At 42.1% G+C, this 26,338-nt stretch overlaps 1 protein-coding gene across 3 annotated transcripts in view; it reads right to left on the bottom strand.

Moving 5' to 3' along the window:
- KLHL14 (kelch like family member 14) overlaps positions 1 to 25,686 on the bottom strand; it is a 78,059-nt gene extending 52,373 nt beyond the window's left edge. The window contains exons 1-3 of one of the 3 annotated variants that reach the window (XM_084620406.1): positions 25,165 to 25,686; positions 22,662 to 23,633; positions 7,320 to 7,441 (exon numbers count right to left, since the gene is read on the bottom strand). In XM_084620406.1, the coding sequence (XP_084476532.1) occupies positions 7,320 to 7,441; positions 22,662 to 23,590 (1,051 nt within the window). In that variant the 5' untranslated portion in view covers positions 23,591 to 23,633; positions 25,165 to 25,686. Of the gene's footprint in view, positions 1 to 7,319; positions 7,442 to 22,661; positions 24,084 to 24,565; positions 24,733 to 25,164 lie in introns of those variants that run through there. The other 2 variants (XM_084620408.1, XM_084620407.1) reach the window with 2 other exon arrangements.
- Positions 25,687 to 26,338: the final 652 nt, after the last annotated feature.

Here is a 26,338-nt window from a genome sequence, read left to right as displayed (position 1 = left end):
CATTATCAGTGAGTCATAGACATAGAGGAGAACAAATGTACAACACCCTCTAGATGTTGTGTGATTGGCTGTTGGAATAAGGGAGAGTGGGTTCAGTCAGCACAGAGCAGGATATTCAAAAGTTCCCAGTCCATCACTTCTCTGTGTATAATGGTCCAAACATTGCAACCCTAAACAAGTAAGTCTATCAAACGGTAGGGCAGAAAACTGAAGGGTAATTAAAATAAGGATGAGGTAATAAGAAAGAAAGGACTGGTCCTTTCGAAAAAGAGAGAGAAATAAAACTCTCCAATCCAATGTCTTTCTGAATACTTCACTGTCACCCTTTCTTACATTCACCTACGTTACTACTCTGGTTGGACAAAGGATGTTGGTTATTAAATTGTTTTAAAACCCAAACTGGTATACTTATTGAGCACAAATGTTTTATTGCCCACAGATGTATTTGCCACTACTTTCAGTGCTTATCAAATCCCCTTTGTGATTTTAACTGTATGATGTGTTCCTATGAAAGTTCCAGTTAGCATGCTATTGAAGAAAGAAGTACTGATGTGAAAGAAAGACCTGCTGCAGTTTAATACCGAATGGAATATGCCCTCTAAGCTTTCAGAAACATTTGCTAATATTGTAGCCATTCATGTTTTAAAGAAGAAAATCCTGCATTGAAAGGGAGGATTCACTGTATATCCAGAAATCTGTAAGATACCATCTTCTCATCACTTCTCATCATGCAGATGAATATATTGCTATTCAAGAAATAGCGAAAGTAAAAATAAAAACAATGACTGCATCATTTTTTAATCTCTTATAGTCTATGTTCAGGTAGCAAGAAATTTAATTCCAGTTGGACCAGAGTCTTGTGATCTTTTTTTCTTTCATCTAAGATTTTTTTTTAAATGCTAAGCGGTATTACAATAGAAAAGCATGTATTTTTGCCCTGGTTTACACCCATCATCCTTACCATTACAACAAGACAAAAGCATTAAAGAAAAATTAATCACGTCAAAAGATTTTAGCAAAAACAAGTGAGACCATGCATAAAGCATCGCTTTGTCTAGTGTGAAGTCACGCTCTGATTAAAAACATATAATGAAAGTGAAAGTAATACATCATTGCCTTAGCAGTAGGGTTTTTTGGAAGTGCTATGCAAGTCTGAACACAAAAAAATCTTTATAGATTCTGGCTTTTGAAACTTAAAATTAAACTACAATAATTGTAACAAATGAAACATTGGATATTTTAAAAAATTCAATCAATCTTAAATGTTACAGTTACAAAGAAAAAGTAAGGTGTTAGGCTTAAACAAGGGGACTCCTGGCAGGTTTTATGGTTGATAATTAAAATATAAGCAGCAGCCGCAGCAGGCATGGGGATGTGATACTGAAAGAATCATCTTCAGTGCCCACCAGGTAGTTTACTCAGTTTAAAGGAGTATTGAGAGGGTAGTAAGTGATGAAGCACAAGCAGCAGGGCAATGCTTCTGTTGCTAATTGGGGCCACCGAACACCTGTCAGTTCCAGATTAACTAGTGCTACTGGCAGCAGTAGTAGCCTATTGCTGCTATAAGACACAGATAACACCCAATTACTTTAAAGTGTGTGAGTGCGCGTGTGCGCACACATGTGAGAATCTGGGTGACTCAGCAAAGAATAGTTTAGTGTATTAAATGTGTTCACTACACATTATCATGTAGCTTGTAAAATCTTTTACTGTGCTTGGACACGAATGTGCAATAACAAATATTTCAAGATATATAGCATTGTGCATCCATTTATCTCAAATTAGAATTGAGCCCATTGAAGGTAAAATTCGATGCCAATATATTCTTTTAAAACGCCACACTTCCCTCTCTCTCCTTTGTTCCTAAGCCTAAGAAACAGCCACTCTGAGAAGAGTACAAGCAGGGAAAGGAGGAAAATACACAATAATACTGGACTGTAAAAAATCTAATGAGCCCATGAGCCATAACATTCTTGCTTATAAAGGATGACATTAAAATGGGAAATGGGTGCATGTCTCCCCTCCTTTTCTGGTCCTATGAAAAAGGTAAGTTATTTTCCTGATACCTTCAGAATTACTCCCATTAGTCCTGATGCATTAGTTGCTTTGCGAAGCCGGGAACAGACAAGAGGGCAGAATCCTTGCCAACAGATCTAGTCATCTAGCGTGAACAAAGCAAAATTTTTATTTTGCAAAGCTCTCATGCTCAACACCTGTGGTGCTCAACCTGCAACTCTTTTCATACCCCTGAGTATCATGGTTTTTGTGTGGTCTGTGGTTTCCAATGGGTGATATTCTTGCTCTACTTGTATCTCACATAAGACATCTCATGGAGCACTGAGCAAATGGACTGGTGTAAAAGCCACTCAGTCTCTGAGAGGTAAGGGTAACCACCTCTCTCTAACGGGTTAACAGGCCCAGTTCAAGAATATCTGGGGCTCCTTTCTGAGTCATTTGATATAGTCTCCCAGTTGCAGGATTTCATTTGCTATCTTCTCTTCCCACCCTCACCCGCCCCATGCTCCGATGACACACCACCTGTAGGAGTGAAGGGAGAGGAGGGGAGAATAAGTAATATGGACAAACCAGGGTCCAGATTCTGTGCATATTTATAGCAGTGTAAATCCAAAGTGACTCTACAGAAGTCAGTGGCATTTCTTAAGATTTACACTGGTGTAAATGAGCAGGGAATTTGGCCTCTGGTGAGTGGATGAGGGATGTTAGGAAAACCGCTGATGGGGTTTTCTGTTAAGGAAGAACATCCATTGTATCTCAGCCATTGATGAGATAAAGAGGTAGAAATCCTGAATCTCCATGAGGCTTATCACAGCACTCTGTCAGCATGATGCAGTTCATGCTCCACCCTATGGTTCACTGCAGAATGAGCAGTAAATTTTTCACTTCAATTGATGGTGTCATGACTTGGGGGTGCCCTGTGGCTCTGGGATGGGCAGCATTGTCTGAACTGGTCCTGTTGGTAAGACAGAAACAGAAGAGGACTCTCTCCTCCCTCCCTAGCAGTCAGGAATTGGGGTAAAAATAGGAAAACTTCTTTTTTTCAGACACTATGCACTAGGATGGGGTGGGAGAGAGAGCCAGAGAAATATTTCGTTTTTAAGAACCCAGATTATGGGTTACGAATAAAAGAGATATTACAACAGAAAATAAAGATGGCACAGTGTACTGGAACTGCACTACAATATTTGTCTCCTGCTACTTCTGCAACAAATATAGGTTGGCACTATCTTGTGATAACTAAACACCCCGACACATGCTGATGCAACGCCATGACTGCAATGCAATGTCAGGGTGCTGTGCTGTGATTACTTTCTGATTCTCTCTAAATCCATTCACTGGTGATATTCCTCTCCTGCTCTTCAAGTTTATGTACCACTGTTCTGTAGTGTTAGTTTGTGTTTTAATGGAGAGAACTGGAAAAAAATTCTACTCACATTTCCTTGTTTCCCTGGGTTCCTGTGTTGCTTTGTGGTGAACTAGGTAATGGTGGTGTTGGTGGTGGGTTATAGAATTTTAAACAGCTTAATGGCTATTTCAACCTTTCAAAAGGGTTTTAAATTGTTACCTTTCATTATTTAGGGGGTATGTGGAATATGTTCTAAGAAGATATCCCTGTTGCATTTGAATGTTTCCACTGTGCAAATATTGATTTTTGTGTGTGTCCCCAATATGACAGAAGGTGTGTCTTCACAGCACAGTTAGCTTGAGTTATAACTTGAGTGTTACCCCTAATTTGACACCTGTCCACATACACAAATCTCTACCTCAAGTTAAGTAGTGCTTTAAAGCTCAAGGTAGATCAGTTGCTGGGGGATGTGGGGGGGGGGGAAACGGGACTGATGCTTGAGCTAGCAACGCAGTGGGGATGCAACAGCTGAGTTACAACTCATCAGTAGTAATCCAATCACTCTGCTAATCCGATCACTCTGTGTTGCTAATCAAATCACTCTGTGTAACTCCAGTTTTGTTTTACAGTCTGGTTGCTCTCACCAAACTAGATTTCAGAAAGTACTAGGCGAGCATGCACTAGGGAACTTTGAATTCACACCAGCAGGGTCTACACAGACCAGTTATTGTGGATCACATGAGTACGCACTGCTACTCCAGGTAGACAAGCCCTCAGATAACTGCTTGCTAGCGGGCAATGGAAAGAATATGCTTTATTTTGGTAAGATGCACAAAAATACTCTTTAAAAACTTCTTGAAGTTCAGAATGATACTTTTTTAAAAAATAGATACTAGTCCAAATTCATCCATGGCGTAACTCAAATTCAGTCATTTCAATTACATTGTGTGTGAACTGGGGCCAATTAATTTAGAATCTGAACAATGTTCTTTACCGGAACATACATATAATGTTAGTAGGGTTCAATTTTCCCCCCAAACTAATGGATAGTATCCATTTAAATAATCAGCTGTCAAATTTCATTCCTATAAAAAGAAAAGGAGTACTTGTGGCACCTTAGAGACTAACAAATTTATTTGAGCATAAGCTTTTGTGAGCTACAGCTCACTTCATCGGATGCATTCAGTCCATCCATTTTTGGGGATAGTGTTCTTGACAGCTTGTAGTAATGTCACGGCTAACCTGGTGGCTGAACTTTGTGACTTTGTCCTTACCCATAACTATTTTACATTTGGGGACAATGTATACCTTCAGATCAGCGGCACTGCTATGGGTACCCGCATGGCCCCACAGTATGCCAACATTTTTATGGCTGATTTAGAACAACGCTTCCTCAGCTCTCGTCGCCTAATGCCCCTACTCTACTTGCGCTATATTGATGACATCTTCATCATCTGGACCCATGGAAAAGAAGTCCTTGAGGAATTCCACCATGATTTCAACAATTTCCATCCCACCATCAACCTCAGCCTGGTCCAGTCCACACAAGAGATCCACTTCCTGGACACTACAGTGCTAATAAACAATGGTCACATAAACACCACCCTATACCGGAAACCTACTGACCGCTATTCCTACCTACATGCCTCCAGCTTTCACCCTGACCACACCACACGATCCATCGTCTACAGCCAAGCTCTGCGATACAACCGCATTTGCTCCAACCCCTCAGACAGAGACAAACACCTACAAGATCTCTCTCAAGCATTCTTACAACTACAATACCCACCTGCAGAAGTGAAGAAACAGATTGCTAGAGCCAGAAGAGTTCCCAGAAGTCACCTATTACAGGACAGGCCTAACAAAGAAAATAACAGAACGCCACTAGCCGTCACCTTCAGCCCTCAACTAAAACCCCTCCAACGCATTATTAAGGATCTACAACCTATCCTGAAGGATGACCCAACACTCTCACAAATCTTGGGAGACAGGCAGTCCTTGCCTACAGACAGCCCCCCAACCTGAAGCAAATACTCACCAGCAACCACATACCACACAACAGAACCACTAACCCAGGAACCTATCCTTGCAACAAAGCCCGTTGCCAACTGTGCCCACATATCTATTCAGGGGACACCATCACAGGGCCTAATAACATCAGCCACACTAGCAGAGGCTCGTTCACCTGCACATCCACCAATGTGATATATGCCATCATGTGCCAGCAATGCCCCTCTGCCATGTACATTGCTCAAACTGGACAGTCTCTACGTAAAAGAATAAATGGACACAAATCAGATGTCAAGAATTATAACATTCATAAACCAGTCGGAGAACACTTCAATCTCTCTGGTCACGCAATTACAGACATGAAGGTCGCTATCTTAAGAAAAAAAAACTTCAAATCCAGACTCCAGCAAGAAACTGCTGAATTGGAATTCATTTGCAAATTGGATACTATTAATTTAGGCTTAAATAGAGACTGGGAGTGGCTAAGCCATTATGCAAGGTAGTCTATTTCTCCTTGTTTTTTCCTACCCCCCCGCAGACGTTCTGGTTAAACTTGAATTTATGCTGGAAATGGCCCACCTTGATTATCATACATATTGTAAGGAGAGTGGTCAGTTTGGATGAGCTATTACCAGCAGGAGAGTGAGTTTGTGTGTGTGGGGGGGGTGAGAAAACCTGGATTTGTGCTGGAAATGGCCCACCTTGATTTTCATACACATTGTAAGGAGAATGGTCACTTTGGATAAGCTATTACCAGCAGGTGAGTGAGTTTGTGTGTGCATGGGGGTGGGGGGTGAGAAAACCTGGATTTGTGCTGGAAATGGCCCACCTTGATTTTCATACACATTGTAAGGAGAATGGTCACTTTGGATAAGCTATTACCAGCAGGAGAGTGAGTTTGTGTGTGTGGTTTTTGGAAAAAAAAAAGGGGGGGGTGAGAAAACCTGGATATGTGCTGGAAATGGCCCACCTTGATTATCATACACATTGTAAAGAGAGTGGTCACTTTGGATGAGCTATTACCAGCAGGAGAGTGAGTTTGTGTGTGGGGGCCGGAGGGTGAGAAAACCTGGATTTGTGTTGGAAATGGCCCAACTTGATTATCATACACATTGTAAGGAGAGTGATCACTTTAGATAAGCTATTACCAGCAGGAGAGTGGGGTGGGAGGAGGTATTGTTTCATGGTCTCTGTGTATATAATGTCTTCTGCAGTTTCCACAGTATGCATCCGATGAAGTGAGCTGTAGCTCACGAAAGCTTATGCTCAAATAAATTGGTTAGTCTCTAAGGTGCCACAAGTACTCCTTTTCTTTTTGTGAACACAGACTAACACGGCTGTTACTCTGAAACCTGATTTGATTCCATGACCAAGTTAGTTTGGGAATTGTAACCAATATAACAATACATTCCAAATCTCAATGCTCAAGGCAAACACTTGTGGGGTGAAAAATTCTGTACATAAAGCCTCTAAGCACTATTTACTGTAGCTGATACATACCACTAATATGCTATAAGCAATGGATGTAGAGGACAATGGGGGAAACTACCTTTAATGACAATGGACAAGACATAAAGGCTGAAGAGGGAAACAAAAGTGCAAAACACAACAGAAAATGTGTTCTAAAAGGCCAGAGATCTGAATCTGAGAAATTGCCTCCAACTTCACATTATTTTTTAAAAATACGAGCTTATATGTGTTGCGATATGAAAGCTTTGCAAGTTTACTTTAAAAACTTACAGGAATGATTTTAAGCCAGTTTTAATTTAGGCCTATTCCATTACAAAATTAGCATCTTCTGCAATCTCAATTTATTGCTCCATTGTGAAACCTCTTGTGATACATAAACAAATCTCTGAAGGGAAACAAATCAATAAAATGTCTAATTTAATTAACCATGGTTTTAGATTCATCAAGACAACTCTACAAAAAATAAACCGCTTACTTGTCAGTATTTTCCATGTCTTCTTTTCATCATCATAATACTGAACCAAATTGCTGGGTAGCCGGTCAGGTCCGGGAGGCAATCCTCCGACTAATAACAGCATTTTCTTATTGGAGCGAATTCTTCACCCAAAACAAGAGAAAAGATGAATAACTATATTATTGTAGAGTATTTTTAGTGGCAACAAAATCACAACCATCAAAAGAATGTTCACTGCTTGCAGTTTTCTATTTCATTTTTTGCATTTCTTTCCCCAATCATGTCTCAACAATTTTTGAACCAAGCAGAAAAATGATCAGAAAAGCTGCATATCCCTCTACTCATGGAATAAGCAGCTTCCTTTATGCAATTTGTTAGAGGTTCATTCTAGAACGACCTTTTTCTTATATTATCCCTTTAAATCATCACTCTTTACAGCTGAATACACATGAAATGCTCTGGAGTTGTACTAAGGTTAAGCATTAAAGTTGCATGTCAAAAATCGTATTAGTCAAAATCATTATTATAAGCCATTCTACACTCAAAGAACCTTGAAAAAATTAAGGTTATGCAGAGAGTTTGTGAGCCAACTCTTTAATCACACACTGAACTTCCAGTACTACAGTTTAGTACAATTAGTAGCACCAGGCAAACGGTTATGGGTTAAACGCTAACTTACAAGTACTTTTTTGTTTGTTTAATTTAGCCCAGACTCCTGCTTTCCCATTCCCTCCCCTCCATTCCCCCATTTTCTTTGCTCTCCCCCTGTGCACCACTGGCTATAGCAACACCAATTGGTAAAAATGAGACTGTGATGTTGTTGTGAGCCTCCCCAGAGTGGAGCCCTGCCAATGCTTGCTACTGATCCAGCGGCATGAACCTGCTCGACTGTGCAAAGTCACTCTAATTCCCTCTCTCTGTTTTTCTACCTTCTCCCCCAGGGGGCAACCACTGAAAGGAGTGACTACCCACCCATCAAGAACTGGCAATTCGCTGCTATTAACCGTGACCGTGATTCCCAATCTGCTTGGCAGTTCTTAAGAATAGGACTGCAATGTCTCATATGCAGTAAAAGCAGTTATATGCACCCTGGACTCCACCACTACACCTGATGAACGTACATTTCTTTGCAATGTTAATGGATTTAGCACAATTGTATGTGAAGAGGGGAAGGAAGTCCTAGACCCCCAGATGAGTCCTGATGCTTTAATAGAAATTCAAGTATATGTTAAGTGACTATCAGTCACCCTAAGCCTGAAAATGATAAATAAAGAACCCTGATATAACAATTCATTCTATATATGATGGTGATATAGCATTTTAAAATACATCCATACTATTTATTGTCCATAAGGGACAGCATGTTTGCCATAATACACCCTTGCTATACACCAGTGCTTTGTTGAGTAGAATGGTGTTATTGGCACTAATTTAGATATTTTTAATGAACATTCCTTGCAAGGAAAGCCAGAGAACTCCATTAATCAAGCTCCATTATCACTAAATTTTGTACTCACAACAACAGGGTGAACTCTCTGCACAGAAACCCCATTATCAGTAATACACTCCAGTAGAGGGAGCCTTATCACTGATGTCCATAGACTATTTTTTTAAAATACAGTTTACATTATTATTTGGCAAGACTGTGATTGTCTGAGAGACTAATTTACACTTATGTTCATACTGCACCCTATTTAAAATTTGTGCACAATAAACTCTAGCAAGTTTTGATTTTCTTTCAATATTCGTTGCCTTTAGATATGTGCTATCCCACCTGATCTTAATCAGAGAGAGAATGTACAATGGGAGATTCCATCTACTTTAAGGTTACGAATCAAACCTTTCGGATGGTACTGTGATATGTTGCTACACAGAGTACAATTATAGTTCTAGATATTTGGGAAATACAACAACATCAGAAAGACAGATAGGGGATGCTATAACAGATAAATTAATTTCAGAATAAATAAATCTAAGGCTTTTGTAAATTGCCGAACTGACAGCTTAGGAAATGGAAACCCTCATTTTATGTACAGAATTTATATAGCAGGGACAGTGACAGAGCAAGATTCTCCACTGTCTTACCAATGTGCCTGAACCCTGATTTGGAGTGAGTCATTCCGTCTTCCTGACGATTCAGTCTTTGGCCTATGCGCCAAAACTTCTATTTATTGTCAGATGATGGTTGTTACCAGTCTGCTAGACTCCATATGTAAGTAAGATCAGAAGTTGGCTCACAGTCATTGCCAGAATGGACCGGATTCAAACTATAACTTAGCTGTCAAAGCTTCCATATATATTACTAATTCCCTGAGATATTCAGTTCTTCCAAAGAAAGATGTTTAATGAAAGTATGGTAGACAGAAAATATGCAACATAAGAGAATGCTAAACTCTTTTTTTTTGTGACTGCACATGTAACTAGTGGCACAGAAAACTGGAGACATAAGTTAGTTATGCCTGATCATCCCTAATGATAGAGAATAAATTGTTTATTCCAACCCTCTTGTGTTGTATGTTATAGTTATCTCACGATCAATTCTACTTGTATTATAAAAATTTGAATGCTCTTGTAAGATCTAGTTGATAAAGGAACATATTTCAGTTTTCAACTTTCATCTAATAAACTCCTTTCTCCTCAAAGCATGGTGAAAATCCAATGAACAAATAAGGCTTAATGGCTAAGGTGCAAAATGAAATCACAGAATCACAGAATATGTCAGACTTAACTTTGAATTTCAAGACTTTGGCACCATGCAAACCACCCTCAATTTTATTTAAACAAAACCCAACTTGTATATTTACAGTATCCTGAAGAGGGAGTGACACATCTATAAAAGAAATGTTTTTTTAAAATGTTTTAGTCAATGAGGTAAATAAGAATAGCTTTATAAAAGTTCGTATGAATTCAGTAGCCAGGATCTTTTTGAGGAAAAGCATCTGGATCTTTCAGATAATTACTATGTTTTTTATCTAAAACGTGCACTATTTAATTGATTTATGTTCAGAAACATTCCAATGTATTGGGTAAATACAAGTGTCGATATTTCTTTATAAAGCATGCTTTATTGGCTTGGTAGACTAGATCCAAAGGTGCTTTTCTTATCTTTGGAGTAAATGCATCTAGTCTAGGTTTTGAAATATGTATTTTTATTTACTGGATCATACTTTAACCGTGTTTGATATTACATCCAGTAACAGTACTACAGCAGAATGTTAACCTACACGCACATGAGACGTGAAACATCTCACTGTTCATAGGCAGTAACCTATTTTCAAACATTAATGTAATTAAATAAAAACAGGAAGATAAAAGCAGAGTCTAAAGCTCATGTGATTGCTAGCAGAACCCTAAGAGAGATATTTTCCCTATTACATTGCTACTGATTTGTTATTTTGATAATATGCAATTATCATCTGAAACACTTCAGGTTGCAACTGAAACTTTCTTTTTATAGTCTATGTTTCATAGTATTGTATGTCACATGACATATTAATAGGATGTGATTCACATTCACACTCATATGGCTATTTATATTTGCTGATACTTAGTTAATACTAGTAGATCCCAACCTGGGGCCGTTGAAATGTTGTTGACCGTAGCAGGCATGCTTGTGTAGTATTAAAAGCTGATATATGCTACTCTAAGTAACTTTTCCTGTAAACGGTTTTTTGATACCCAGGCTCCACGGGGTCTATTCTACCCAATGCAGACACATACTCCTGTTAATTATTATTATTATTATTTTCACAGAGATGGCTGCTTCTATATGAAAATCTCAAAAAAATTAATAAACCTTAATTAAGACTCACCGAACCCCAAGCCATGTGGAATTTATTTTACCTATTTCAGGGTGTGTAAAGTCTAGCAAAAATATTTTAAGGCCAAAATTTTAAAACTTGGATGTCTCAAGTCAGGCACAAAAACCTATATCTTTAAACACCTATATGAGTGGACTGATTTTCAAAGATGCTGAATTCCCGTAACTCCTACTGATGTCAAAGGAAGCTGTAAGTGCTCAGCATCTCTGAAAACCTGGCCACTGATTTAGTAGTCTAAGCTAACTTTACGTTCACAGGTTGAAAATTTTAGCCGAAAGGCATGCCTACACGGCATTCTTCTTTTGGCGGCGTGTTCAGTAGCCACCCTAGCACAGGTATAACTGCAGTGGAGCTGGTGACACACAACTTAGGCGAGTACAACCAAGACACGCCTGATGGGTGTGGATATGCACATGAGTACATACCCTTCAGGGCTCAACTAAGCCATACCTTCCCATCTACACTGCTATTTTTAGCAGTGTAGTGTCCTGCTGCCTCCTTGCTGCTAGAACCTTTCCCCTCCACAGGAACAGGCTTCACCAGTAGGGAAAGACTGTGGCAGGAGGAAGGCAGGGAAAAAGGCTCAGGTAGCTCCCTGCTACTGAGCCTTTCCTTGATGCAGGTAAAGACTCTGGCAGCAGTGAAAAGCTTTGGCAGGGGGGTTTCCCCAGTGCCTCCTCCCTGCCAGACCGTTTCCTTGCTGCAGTGAAAGATTTTGCCAGCAGGAAGCTACTGAAGCCTTTCCCTGCTGCCTGAGTATTTCACTGACACGTGTAGCTATCCACCGCATTGTGGATGCTTCTTGCTTTTCACAACAGCATGAAGTTTCACATATCCTACATGCTGCCCTGCCAGTGGTGTGTAAAATAGATATAGTCTAAATGACTTGCTCATCATTATGCAGTGGTAGAGACAGGCACAGAACTCAGAAGTCCTGACATAAAGTCCCCATCCAAAGCAAGTATGCAGTCCTGCCATCCCCATGTTAAAGTAAAACAATACCAGGGAAAATATCTTCCTTGCTGATTTAATTTTTTCTGATTAACCACCCCCTGCTGGGCTTTCCTCATCTCTGTAGCTACTCATAGCAGTTCAAAAGTCTCTCTGTTGGGGAAGGAAGGAAAACCCCACCTATTCCAGGTCTGAAAGATTCCAAACTGAATATGAAAACATCATATTAATGTTTAAAGAATAGATTGGAATAAAATCCAGAAATATCAATCTTAACTCTTTACACATATTGTATATGCTATTAAAAGTAATTAAGAAAAATGCAGTTTAGGGGGGATCCAGATTGGTGGTTATGTCAATCAAAGAACAGAAATTAGTAGCTAAAAAATGTGACCCCCAGTTCAGTAAGCCACGATCACCTTTTTGCACATGTTTAAATGCCACTGAAGTCAATTATGTACTTTTCTGAATGGGGCCTATATAGGCCAACCTAGCACTGTTCAAAATAATAAGTAGTAAGAGTCCTAAGAAATGATACTGGCAGAATGAGCTGGGTTAGTTACCAGTATAAACAAATAATTGTTTTAAGGCTCAGATTTGACCTAAAAGTTAAAAATACAGCCTCATTCAGCCCATGTGTTATTAGTCCATTAGTTTAAATGAAGTCACACCAGGGTTTAGTTTGGCCCACTGTGTCCATGACAGTTCTTGGAAAACTTTTTTCCCAAAAGATGCATCTGGATGGAACAGTGTCCAGTTCATAGTGCCTAACAAAAGTCCGAACAGAGAATCAGATTGCTGCACTGCAAATTTCTTCTGCTGCTGTGGCCATCTTCTTGGATGAGGGTATTGGTCTTGCAGAATTTGCTATAAATCCCTAAAGAACCACCTTGCCAAGTTCTATACAGCCTCTTTTAATGCAAGATATGAGCCATCTGAAGATTGTTTACTTTGATGCTTTTTGTCTTTTGCAGTTTAGATACAAAACCAAAATAAGTTCAGAGGCTTCATCCATCTCTTTTTTACTCTTTATGGGCATTTTGAGAACTCTTTTCACAGCACATTTACACCACAGCTTTCCTTTTTCATGCTCCGGTTTAGGGCTGAAATTTGGGAAAACAGTCTCTTGTGGCTGGTGAATTGACATTGGACATAAGTGGCGGGGATGTTTTAAGAACTACCTTAATGCTGTGGGAATACAATATAAGGTCTTCTAAGGCTAACATACCCCGTGCTGACCCTCTCATTTCACAGGTAAACATGACTAGAAACATTCATTTAACAGACAGAAGATACCAGGATACAGAGGTTCAAATGTGGGCTTACTGACGGTTTGGAACACCAAATTTAAGTTTCGGTTTGGACACAATTTTATTGATAGGCTTTATTAGATTCAGAAACTAATTGGGGATGTATATGTATCTAGGATCTTTTATCTGACCCTAACATAACTGAGAGACAAGGTGGGCGAGGTAATATCTTTTATTGGACCAACTTCTGTCGGTAAGATAGACAAGCTTTGGAGCTACACAGAGCTCTTCTTCAACTGGCAGAGCAAGGGTCTAAACTTTTAGAGTACTCAAAGTGTGCCCTAAGGGCACGCCCTTCTGTAGGAAGTCTGGGATGTGGGGAATATTTTTTTCTTAGGGTCACAGTTCTTGTCTCAATACCAATATATGAATTTTAGTCAAATCCTGAAGTGTGCTCTATAGGTTCCTTACACAACAATATCCCATAAATGATTTGGTTAGAACAATTTTTTTTTCCAACATATTCCTTTCCTTAGGAGGAGGCATCTATGAGGAACTGAATGGTGGTCCCACTGATGTCATCACTGAGTCTAAGAAACAGAGTCTTCTCATTCAGTTTGATGCCATGAAGATGGTAGATATTCTTTCTGATTTTATTCTCTGTATAGGCCTGCTTAGCAGAGTACCCAGAGACAATATACCGTATATATTGTAGTAGAATTAATAGCTACATCTGTCTAAGCCTGCATTTGATGACTCCAAGAAATAACCTTTTCGCCATTCATTTCCTTGGGAGAGGAAGGGTTGATTGGGGATTGACCTGCAGACTATTTGAGGGCTTGGGGATCTGGGACAGGAAATGGTGTATGACATTGGGTAGAGGTTGGGGGCAGTTAAGAACAACAAGCTGGGGGAGTGAACTGTTGTGGGGACTGATGTCTGTTTGTGATCCTCTTGATCTATTGAAATGATTTCATTTTTGTCCAGCACACAGAGCACTGGATAAGTACTTCATAAATAAATAAGAGATAAGATACTCATTCCTAGAAAAAAAAATTTAATCTTTGTCTTGTGATTGACCTTGGAAGCAGAAGTCTAACTTGAGGTTGACTGTATCAATGAGAAATATGATTGAAGATTTCATGATTAAAGCACTGTTGATGAGGTTGCCTGCTAACCAGTATGCTTTTTTAAAATGTTTGTTTCCTTTTATGTACATTTCCTATATGATTGTCAATATGGAATTTCCACCCAGTCTATTAAGACTAATGATTCCTGAGGTGACCCGGAGTTCTGAATACCTTTCAGACTTTTTTACTAATGCAATCACTGCTTGGTTTCATGTTGTTACTAACTTGTGATGGTTTCTGAGTTGATTCTGAAAAGTTAAGATAGCAGGCTTCTCTGTTCTTAGTTCCAGGACACTCAGATTGAATATCTTCTCATTTGGCGGCTAGATCCCCTGTGTTGTTATATGAACTAAGTATGGGCTGCTGTCCTTGAAGGTTGGCCTCCATTATTACTGTTTCTGTCAGAGGAACATCCAATAATGACCTTTTCATCATTGTCTCCTTGCATTACTAGCTTATTATTCATGTTGACTAGAGATTGGTACCAGCTCTTCATAAAGAATCTTTGTAGGTATCGCATATGGAATCTTGCCAAGGTTGTTATATCAGTACCTGAAACCACTGTTCCTTGTAGCTTGAGACAGACACTAATATATGCTTTCTTTGCCCGTGTTCCATTGTGAATGGCCAGCCAAACTTATCTTCTTGAATCTTTTCTCTGTCAAAGGCATCTCTCATCTTGTGTCAATGACTATGTTGAAACCAGCTTCTTTTTGTGGAAATGTATTATGAATCCATGTTTCTGTATTTCTGTCGCTGCTGAGTTAGTCACTTCCTATACTTGCTCCTATACTCCTATGATTATATCCACACTAGAAAGTCATCCAAGCACCAGTATCTGTAAATTCACTGAGACCTGAGCTTTGCAACCGTGTCTACTAACAACCCAATGAATCCCTGAGGAACTCAATCTGATCTCAGTGGAAGGAACTTATACTCACAATGTTTAGCTTAGTAAGTGAATAATAGAAACCTTCCGTGCCAGTCTTATTGGCATGTAGACCTTTAAAAGATCTATGAATGTTATTAAGTTTCCTGATGATATGGGCCTTTGCTTGATTACAATGTTGGAAGTATGTGTCAGGGTCCCCACAGCTGAACCCAGACCCAGCTCATTGCCTTCAGACACACCCTTAAACCCTGCAGCAGGGGAGGGTCCCTGGCTGCTTAATAGTGTTCCATGCCTGCAGCCATTTTCCTGGTCCTGCTCCCTACTCTCAGCTCCTTCCCTGCTCCTGCCTCTTGCTCTGTGTTCCTAGATCCACCCCTGGTTTTCTCCCCCTGGCTCAGAGTTCCAGATTCCTGCTCCTGTACCGGCTCCAGCTAATAATCTGGTTCTGATGCTTGACTACTGATTCCTAGCTCTTGACAATGGTTCACTACCTGGACTTGGTATCTCGGCTCCTGATTTGGGCTCTTGCCACTAGACTTGGTCACCTCCGCTCCACTAGGCCAATCTCCTGCCCTGACCATTAAGTAAGACTGACTACAGCCTGATTCATAACAGTATGTGGCTGTTGGGGTACTCTACCTCAATTTATTCTTTCTTGCTATCTATGGTTCCTTTTCATTAGGAAGCTGGTCTTAGGAAATGAGAATTACTGCTGTTATCTGAGTAGAAGTGATCTTGGCTTGATTTCTCTCCTTCATTGCCTCTGATCCTAAACGTGTTTCTCTTGTATCCTGAGCTCTTTCTAAAATTTCTCCCTTAGTCCCATAGGAGCTCTAAAAGAGCTGTCTGTTCCTTTAAGGTTAGTTATCTACTTTTCCTCTCAGGTTTCTGAAGGAAAGACATTTTTATTTATTTATATTTTTTTGTCTGCTGCATCAGCTTCTACTTTTCCCAGCTTCTCCCTGAACAGTCTGCTTCTTTCAAACTTGGCAGGTGATAATATTTCTTCAAAGTTGGCTGTCTGCCTTCCAAGGACACAGCAAGAGATATCTACTAGCGACAATACTGGGTGCTATGGTCCTTAAGGGAAGTTACAGGATCCAGTGATTATCTCAGCTACGAAAAATGATGCCAAGAAGTATTTTGGATGATAGATTTTAACTTCCTATCCTTTGAAACTTCTATATATTTTATTTTGTTACAGGAGCTGGATGGGCAAAGCCAGTGGTGGATGTAAGAAGGAGCTGGATGGGCAAAGCCAGTGGTGAGTAGAGCTAGATGGGAAATGGCTTACCAGACAGATTTCAAGATTGTTCCCACCCTGAATATGGACAAAAAGTCAAACTTGAAATTTTTTAGTGAGTTATAAATAATAAATTATTATTAGTTATTAGTTTTATAATAATAAATTATAAATTAGTTATAAAATAAATAATGTAATAATAAAAAAATCGGTTCAGGTCAATTGAAACATTTCATTTTGATCTTTTTGAAATCTTTGTTTAGAGAATATCAAAATATTTTGTTTTGATAAATTCTGATTTTAAGTGAAGTTGCCTTAAATGGAGTGGATTTATGAGTGAAGAAATTAATTGAAACTAACCCACTCCTGCAAAAAGTTTTGTTTTCAACAAATTAGCATTTTCCAGAGAAAAAACATTTTGCTGAAAAATTCCCAACCAGCTCTACAGTGGACTCCAGCCCAAAATTTCTCCTAAGGGGCCCCTCTAACTTCCCATATGTTTCTTCTTTTGGGAGAATATCTTGCTGTGCAAGAATAATCATGACTTTTGTCAGGGATGAAGCTGCATTCACTTTTTGGGATAGAGAGGGACTTCACTCCATTTTCTAAGATTTATCTGAACTATCAAATAGTGATCTTATTTTTACTGGGATTTTCCCTCAATGTGTGTTTTACAGAACTCAGATCTCTTTCTTGGGGAAAAAAACATTAGATATTGATTTTATTTTCTATCTTCAGCTTTTCCTCACAAATATCCAGGCTGGTTATCACTCTTGAATATGGAGTTGAATGATTCTATTGAGGCAGACTTTTCATTTACAATAGCCAATAATTACAGATTCAGAATTTCAGAGTTCTCCTTCCTTCCTTGAGGAACTTCTCTGCCTTCAAGATCCATGTGCAGGAGGAAACACGTGCATGAGGCTATCCTCCTTCAGCCATCCTTACCTCTACCCTCCATGGGATTGGGATGCATGTTGGGGAAAGGGCAGCAGAAGAATGGATTTCGGGGGGATTCCCACTCAGAACACCAGTACAACTGGGAGACATGCATAGCCTCCTCCCTCTGGCTCCATAGTACTAACATGTAAAAGATAATACAGCCTGCCTCTGCTTGTTCCATGAAGCCTCCTTACTGATGGGGCTCCTCCTTTAGGTGAATTTCTGGGGCAACTGCAGTTAGAGCAGTGTTCTGAAGGAGTGGGCCACTGTGGGGAGAAGGTCTCATTGAATGCTCAGGTGGATCTCCTAGGAATCCCCAAAGTTTGTGAGCGGGCCTGTAGCCCATAGAGCACTCACCGCTGTGGTGCCTCCTGCTGGTTGTCCAAGAATTAACTCAATTCCAGCACTTGGAGCGCCTCCTCCTGGCCAGTGTCTCTCCTGCCTCAGGCCCTGTGTCCATCCCAGACCCCAGTGCCCCTTTCCTTAGGGTGCTGCCTACACCAGTATCCCCACACTCTGGGTCTCCCCTTCCAAGTGAACTCCAAACCCCTATATCCACCTTGCCTCAGTGGCTACTGCCAGTCATCATCTAGCCCCCTTTCTCTGAGGCAGACTAAAGTTTGTAATGGCCACTCATCACCAGCAAGGGGGTTGGACTTGCTGCCCTTCTTGGCCCAGCTGTCTCCCTGCAGCCCCAGTACCTCCTTTGGCTTTCCGCAAGGCCTCAGCCTGGGGACTCACCAGGCCTGAGCTGAGCTGAGCTGAGCTGAGCTGAGCTGAGCTGAGCTCTGCTCTGCTCTGCTCTGCTCTGCTCTGCTCTGCTCCCAGGCAGCTACATACTCCCCACTCCAAGGCTGGAGTGAGACTTACCCAGCTACTCCCTAGAAGCCCTTCTTATACTGGCCCAGCTAGGCCCTGATTGGCTGCCTCAAGCCTTGGCTGCTGGTGGGTGCAGAGCACCCACTAATTTTTCCCCTTAAGTACCTGCCTGAACCAGGGCCTACATCAGGAGCAAAGAAGTCAGAGAAGTGACCAGCGCAAAATCAGTAAAAGGGATATCAGAATAAAGTTAAGCATGTGCTTAAGTGCTCTGCTGAATCACAGCCTGATTATTCAGCACCTTGCAGGATCAAGCCTCTAGCATACCAGTGTTTAATGGGAATATTACTCTTAAACTTTCTTTAAAATTACAGTTTAGTTGTAGTCTGAAAGGTAACTTTGGAAAAAAGTCATTATGGGAGGTTCCATCTTTATTGTCTCTGTGGCTTCCAGAAAGAATCTGCTTGGTTTATAGGTGGAAATCTGTTTTCTTTTACTAACTGAGACTCCTGAAAATCCAACATGAATGTCAAACTGGACTCTTTCTAGTTCATGTATCTGCAACAATACAGATTTTGCATTTGGAACTCAGTAAATAATTCTGTTCCTTCTGCATGAGCCAGAATAAAACCCCGTTCCCTTTTCCATAGCTATATTGGCTCTGCAGTGCCAAAAAGAGTGAAAACTTATTTTAGGCAGTAAAGTAAATAGATATGACTCAGAAAACATTCAAGGGACAGCTCTATTAAGTAAGATGGTACCATTTTTATGTAGTTACTTTTAAAAGCAAAACAACCATATGTTAAGCTTTCTGACATTTACTCTTTCTACTTGGTGAGAATTTAAGAAATGTGACTAGGTCAAATCCCAAAGTAGTTGTGTACTATAATTTTCAAGTAGTACATTAGAGACAAAGGTGTTGTTTTAAGTAAGGAAGAAAGTTATCAGGTGAATTTTTAGTGTGTGTGGGATCTTCCCGATTTCTTCTATGCTTACCAAGCAGATGTCTATGTCACTGTGCTGTTTACTTCTCAGTAATTAAAAACTTTAGTGTACATAGGGAGTAACTTATCTCTTAAAGACCCATGAATCCTTTTTGAATAACCTTTGTTATAATTTTTTTTGAAGTTCTAATCTATTAAGATTATTATTGCTCCCAGGAAACCATAGTGAACTTTGACAATCCTACAAATATTTTTTCCATCCATTTATTTTACTGTTCAGTAATTTTTAGATATTATTTTTCAAATTCATAATTCCAGAAAATGTTGCCATGTCTTTTTTCTTAAAAATAACATGTTCACTGATTGTTAAGCCTATCAGATATCATAGTTTTAGCAAAACTATATCTAGCAGACAGCAAAAGCTTGTCTGGATAGGTGTATAAGTTTGTCCTTGTTTATTTCTTTCATTTCACTAGGTACAATAGTACTTCTTATGCAATAGACCAGTGCTTTGTATGTATTCTGAGTCATATTTAGTCAGTAAAGTAAGTAGATAAGTTTTCACTCTTGTCAGAACTTCAGAGCCAGTATAGCTAAGAGAGAGGGATCTGGGTTTTTAAAGGCATGTGTGGATCAGTACAATCTGATGGAACAATGAGGTGGCCTTAAGATCATCAAGACACAACAATGGATCTTGACTGAGCATTATCAATTCTGTGCTCTGCAATCCAGTCCCAAATATGAAAATACACAAAATGCATTCTGTATCCTAGTTTGTTTTGGTACTTTAATATTTAACACTTTATGAAAGGTTGTATGTATGTTTGTAAAATTAGATTTAAAATGTTTTAGACATACCACTTGTGATTCTCAAAACAAAACAGAAGCTAGTTACAATACTGTTTCTAAACATATGTTAAAGTTGAGAATGTGACAGTGTGTTATTCACCTTTTAAAGTTAATATAAGGATGTCTGGAATATTATCAACAATACCCAGACCTATTCTAAATAAAAAAAATGATTTTCATAGTCTCTCTTAGCCAATTAAACGACTGCCATTTAGGAGCCAATTTAAGTCTGTTAAGTACAATCCTTTATGTACTTTCCTGCTTTAAGTAAAAGACCGCTTCCAGCACCAGGAGTATCTGATTCTTACAGCATCCATGACACTTGTAAGCAGTCAGTGGTCAGAACACCACTACATATCCTTCAAATGATATGGACCAGTGAAGCTGGAAGGTATCTTCACTGAACCAAACAGCCTGGTATCTCAGCAATCCACCAGGACATGACATGACAGGACATGAGCCCCAGCATGCCCCAGGGTTGTGTGTGGAATCTAGACTGAAACAGGTAGTGGATTTTGCATTTTGAAAGTCAACTGTTCTGAATGTTGAAATCTAAGGATATTTACCAGAAATAATTTTTGCTACAAGTGTTTGTATTCTTTTTTTATTCCAATATTTACCAATGGGAATCATTTAGATACTTTGGTGATGGGTGCAAAAAATCCCTAAAACAGACAAACAGAGATAATAAAAGAAGGCACTTGTAGTATTTCTAAAGCTAAATCATTTGGGTACATACTAAAATTAGATTTTCAAAAAATAGTCTGCATTAACAGTAAAATATCATGTCATTTAAAATCTTAATATTATACCACTCTTTCCTATGAATACCAGGTATTAATAATAGCCCACTTAATATTAATAATAGTTAAAATGCAGAGCAAAATCTTCTAAACATGCTTTGATTTTTGTAATACTGTGTCATCGTATTTGCTTTATATCATTCAATTTTTTGAACAAAATGAAGTATACATGTAAGGGAAGAAAAATTAAACCCCTCAAATATCCTTTTAATTTAGTTTCTATTTACTAACTACTCATTAAACTATATGGAATGCTTTCACCTCCTGACACTAACCTCACATTGTCAGTCTTTTACATCACGATTCATTACCTCATTAACACGAAAATAACTGAGATGTCATAGATATAAACATTATGAAGTCACAAGTTTTGATGCATAATATGGAATTTATCTGAACATCAATAATATCAGAACAAGTATAACTGCAATTCTTCTTACAAAAATCAATTAATGGGATTTAAATATATGTATTGTATTGTACTGAAGATGCATCCCCTTCTTTAAAGAGATAGAATTGGGGGGAAATGGCTTATAATAATTACAAGAAGTTCTCAAGTTATGAATCTTTACATGCACAGTCAAATCTAACCTTTACACTTTAAGGCTATGGATTAGGCGTGATATCTTATGGAGTTGTGGTGATTACCACAATAGAAAGATGGGAAGCTGACAAGATACTAACTCCTAATGCAAACAGCCCTGGGAGCTCATAATAGGATTTAAAACTGATGCTAGTAAATCATGGCTGTTTGCCCATACAGTCTTCTTCCCACATTATATTTTAAGAGGCAGCTACTAAATCGTAATCCTGTTTGCAATACACACCTCTAAAAATAGTTTTGTAAATACCAAACTATACGGTGTTGTAGTGTCTGGAAAACAGCATAGTATCTTTTCCACTTTGCTGTATTTCCAACCACCCAGTACTGACAGTGGTATGCAGTGAGAAATTACCCCCTCCCTCTCTTTACCCTAGTCAGTTTCCGGTCAGACGTGTCCTAGCTTCATAAATGAATGGAGAGATTTTAAAAGACAGAAGCATTTTGCTCTCAGATATTAGACAGATCAGCATCAACTTCGGCATCAAAGCAACTTCTCTGATCACTGAGAAAAGGGGAGGGAACAAAACAAAGTTTGTTTGGCAGGGCTGGGGGAAAAGGGTAGCACCGCAATCGTTCATGTCCATCTTTGTCTGGGTTGTACTAAACAAGATGACACTGAAGACATGTGACACTTCATTAATCAAAAGTCCTTTTCCGGAGTCGAAGGTAGGTTAAAATATTACAAAGAGGTACAGCTGGCTAGGGCTATAGCAAAACCTTCTAGAAACGTTAGCTGCACAGCACAATCACTCCATATCAAACTGACCGCACAGATCATAACTAATGGGTCAACAACACTACCCACGTTTTTGTTCCTTTCGGGTGTAACAGACTTGGCATTTTTCTAATGCGCTTGTGGGTTTTATATCCGATACCTGTGGCTGTGTCTGCCCCCCGCCCCCAGCTCAGTGTGTGGGTGTGCTAGAGGGGGCTCCCTCCTCCCCGCTGCATGCCCCTCACCCCACCTCTCTTCCTTTGTTGGATCTTTTCAGGTTGAACTCAACTTTTACCCCTCCAGGCATTTACTGAAAACCACTAAGTTCGTGGCTGAATCACCCCCTCCCACCTGCCAGCCACTGTCCTCCATTCAGCTTCCCCAGCTCCCCCTTCCTTACCTGCTGGCCAGGCTCTGCCTGCAGTGCTGCCTGAAGGGCATCAGGTGGTAGTTCATGGCGTCCAGCAGCAGCTTCTGGCAGACGGGATCGGTGCGCATGAAATCCACGGACTGGACCCGCTCCACCAGCTCCGGGGCCGGAATGAGGGCGAAGCGGAGCCGCTTCATGAGGTCCGGGGCGTATTGCATGCGGGTCTCCCGGTCGTGCTCCAGCCAGAGCACGGACATTTGGAAGAGCGCCAGCTCCGATTCCACAGGGGGAGGCAGCGAGTCGAGCAGGGCGCGCATCTCCTCGAAGTTGAGCAGCAGCACGTCCTCCACCAGGTACTTGTTGGCCAGCTTCTTGGTCTCCTCCAGGCCGTGCAGGGCGGCGATCTTGCACACCTGCTTGTAGTTCTGCACCGAGATCTGGTCGTTGAGGAACTGCACGCACAGCTTGGTGACCTGCGGGATGTGCAGGATCTTGCTGACCGACAGCACCTCCTCCACCGTGTCCAGGGACAGGGTCACGTTGGCCGTGTACAGGTACTCCAGCACCAGGCGCAGCCCGATGGACGAGCAGCCTTGCAACACCAGGTTGTTGATGGCTCTGGGACTGGCCAGCAGCTTGTCCTCGGGGGAGGAAGAAGGGGTGCCCGGCTCCTCCTGCTGCTGCTCCTTGGGGGGTGCCCCCAGGCCCAGCCCGTCCTGAGCGCCCGGCCCCAGCGCCAGGGGTTGGGGGTGGCCGCCACCGCCGCTGCTGGAGAAGAGGGATCGGAAGTACTGGGAGCAGGAGGCCAGCACGGCCTTGTGGCAGTGGAACTGCTGGCCCTGGGCCGTCAGGGTCACGTCGCAGAAGAGCTGCTTCCTCCACAGCAGGTTGAGGCCATGCAGCAGGTTGTCGCTGTGGCTGGGGTCGAAGGTGGAGGTCCTGTCCCCGGATCTGGACATGGCGAGCAGCCTCAACGCACCTGCCTTTAAACCCTCCTCCAAGCTGGGCAAAGGAGGCAGGGGAAGGGAAGGGGACAACAATAAACACAGAGCTTTACAGCAGGCCTGGAGCACTCATCATTGCTAGATGTGCATGTTTGCAACGCAAGAGCCACTCCACTCAGCCGCCCCCTCCCCAGAGCAAGGGCCCTAAAGCCATGCACAGCAGCAGCAAGCTGGCGCCGGGTGCATCTGGGAGCTGGAGCCTGCACAAGCTCCTGGGGCCGGTGCCTGGCGCGGGGGCTTTGTCCTCCATGCACAGGGCTTGTGCAACTAGGGAGCAGAGGGAAGCAGAGGGGCAGGGAGGCGCGCGGCTTGGGGACCCCCCCCCCACCCCCGCGCCACACACACAGTTTGCAAATCGTGCTTGTTTCCAGGGGAGGAGCGAGGAGTTGGGGGCTGTTTTCAAATGTGAAAACTCTGCGATGCGCCGAGAAACTAGCCACGGGCTGGCTGAGAAAAAACCCTCCCCCCCCCCCGCGTCAGCCCAGCGCGGCAATACAGCCTCGGCGGCCCCCTGCCCAGCCTGTTGCTCTCCCTTCCCTTCTGCTGCTCGCGGCTCTATAGCGCCGGGCTCCGCTTAGCCCCGCTGCAGCCCGCGCGCGCGTCTGTGACCCGGGGGCCGGCGCTGCCCCGCGCTCCCGCCGCTCCGCTTGCGCGGCTTGGCGCGAGTTGGCAGCCCGGCGCTGGGCAGGCGGAGGAGGGTTGGCGGGGGCGGGGGGAGCCTGGGCTTGTCCGGCCCTCCGGTTTCTTCGCCTCGGGGCAGGAGGCGCCGCCGCTTTTTAACTCCGCGAACTGTGGGAAGTTCAAGTTGGGGTGGGGGTGGGGGGGGGAGCCGCTGGCATCTGCCCCGCCACTCCCGGAGACACCCCGCTGGGCCGGGAGGCGCCGCCTGGGGCCGGGGCTCGAGCGCCGAGTGGGACCCTGGGACGGCACCTTCGCGGGCTGGAGAGACGGGGAGCGGGGCTGGCCGCATCCCGCCTCCGAGAGAGCCGAGCCCGCCACTGCTCTTCCCGCTCCTCGGCGGGACCCTCCCGGGCCCGGCTCCTTCCATTGCAGCGCGGCCGCTCACTCCTCACTCTGAAACCTGCTTTCCTTATATTTTCCCCTATTTACTGTGCGGGGGGGGGGGGGGGGGGAGAAGAGGTCGCCCGAGCCACTTTCCCTGCCCCGCTCCGGCTGAACACCGCTCCCCCCCCCCTTTGCCTTTCCAGCATGGGTTTAAGAAATCTCCACGAGCCTCTCCCTTTAAGTGGACCCGGTCATTTCTCCCCCGCCCGCTCCCCAACCACACACACACAAACACACACACACACACACACTCCTCCTCCTCCTTTTCCCTCCCCTTCTTTCTTCCTCGTTTGCCCATTTCTTGCAATGGGAGTTTATTCTCCAAAGGCGTTTGTTACACAACTCCCCCCCCCCACTCCCCGCCAGCACACACACAAATACACCCCGCTCCTCCCCACCAACAAACAAACCAGAAGACACAAGAAAATACACACAGACGGCTAGACACAAGGCCAGAAACTTACCTGCTCCACAACCAGCGGCCAAAGTAAAGGTTCACTTAAGCTCCCCCCCAAAAAAATCAATTGTCCTTCCTTTTTAAAGGTTGGATCGCTCCTTCCAAAAAAAACCCCAACCTTCTGGTTCCCAACTCGGAGCAGTCACTCTTTACAATTTATTTTGTCGTACATCATTTGATCACCATGAATTAGCAACAGCAAGAAAATGTAGGAGAGGGAGAAGGAGAGAGAGAGAGAGAGAAAGAGAGAGAGAGCGCAGAGCTTTCTGCAAGAGAAGAAGAAGAAAAAATGTACGTGTGACAAATTATGCTACCAAGAAACAACACATCATTATCCTTGGGCCTGGGGCTCAGTGAGTCGTAACGAGAGTAATAGGAAATCCACGGTTGGGGAGAGAAACGGTCGTGCATGGCCAGTGGAGAGAGACCATACAGGGGGATGGATGCTGGAGAGACTCGCAAAATTATGGCTCAAGGCTATTGTAAAAATTGTCGAGCGTAAATGACTGCGATTTCAAACATCTTTGGAAGAAAGAAGGGGAAAAAGCTAGCCCCCCCCCCTCCTCTCTGCCTCCCTCCCTCTCTCCCTCTCTCTCTATAAAGAACCGTCAAGTTTTAGTGCGCATTGCTAATTAGTCAATTTCTCTCTGCCTTCACAGGCTGGCGACTTTGCTGCTGAGCTGAAACTGCTAATTTCTGTGACCAGCTTTTTTCTTAGCTGTGATCTGGATGAATGAGTAGCTGTCTCACAGAGATGACAAAAATAAACTCTAATCCCCCCAAAAATTTCCACTACATCTTTCTCATGCATAGATTTATGATCTTCAAGCGCCCTGTGCAATATGCAAACTTTTTGTGTGTGTGTCTGTGTATATACCGTTGTATTCAGGTTGCACTATATTTGTATTCTGCCTTCCCCCTGGCTGGGAAGGAAATAACGTGTGATCTTAATACACAAAATACTCACTTTCTGTCTCCCCCAACGTTGCATTTATGTTATTGGTTTGACAGGTTACATCCTCTGTCCTTGCATGTGTGATGGGGCTGGGGTTGAGGTAGACAGGAGAGGAGGAAAGTGAGGCTAGTAAATGGTATTAGTGGTAAATCGTTCCCTTTACATTTGTTCCCCTGCACTATTCAAGATTTATGATCTTGTTTGAAGGCATATTTTCTCTATCATT

The sequence above is a fragment of the Lepidochelys olivacea genome (assembly GCF_965140295.1).
Source record: "Lepidochelys olivacea isolate rLepOli2 genome assembly, chromosome: 2".
In the NCBI taxonomy this organism is placed as follows: Eukaryota; Metazoa; Chordata; order Testudines; family Cheloniidae; genus Lepidochelys; species Lepidochelys olivacea.
Note: the sequence above shows the minus strand (reverse complement) of the source record. Positions and strands in the feature narration are given on the sequence as shown.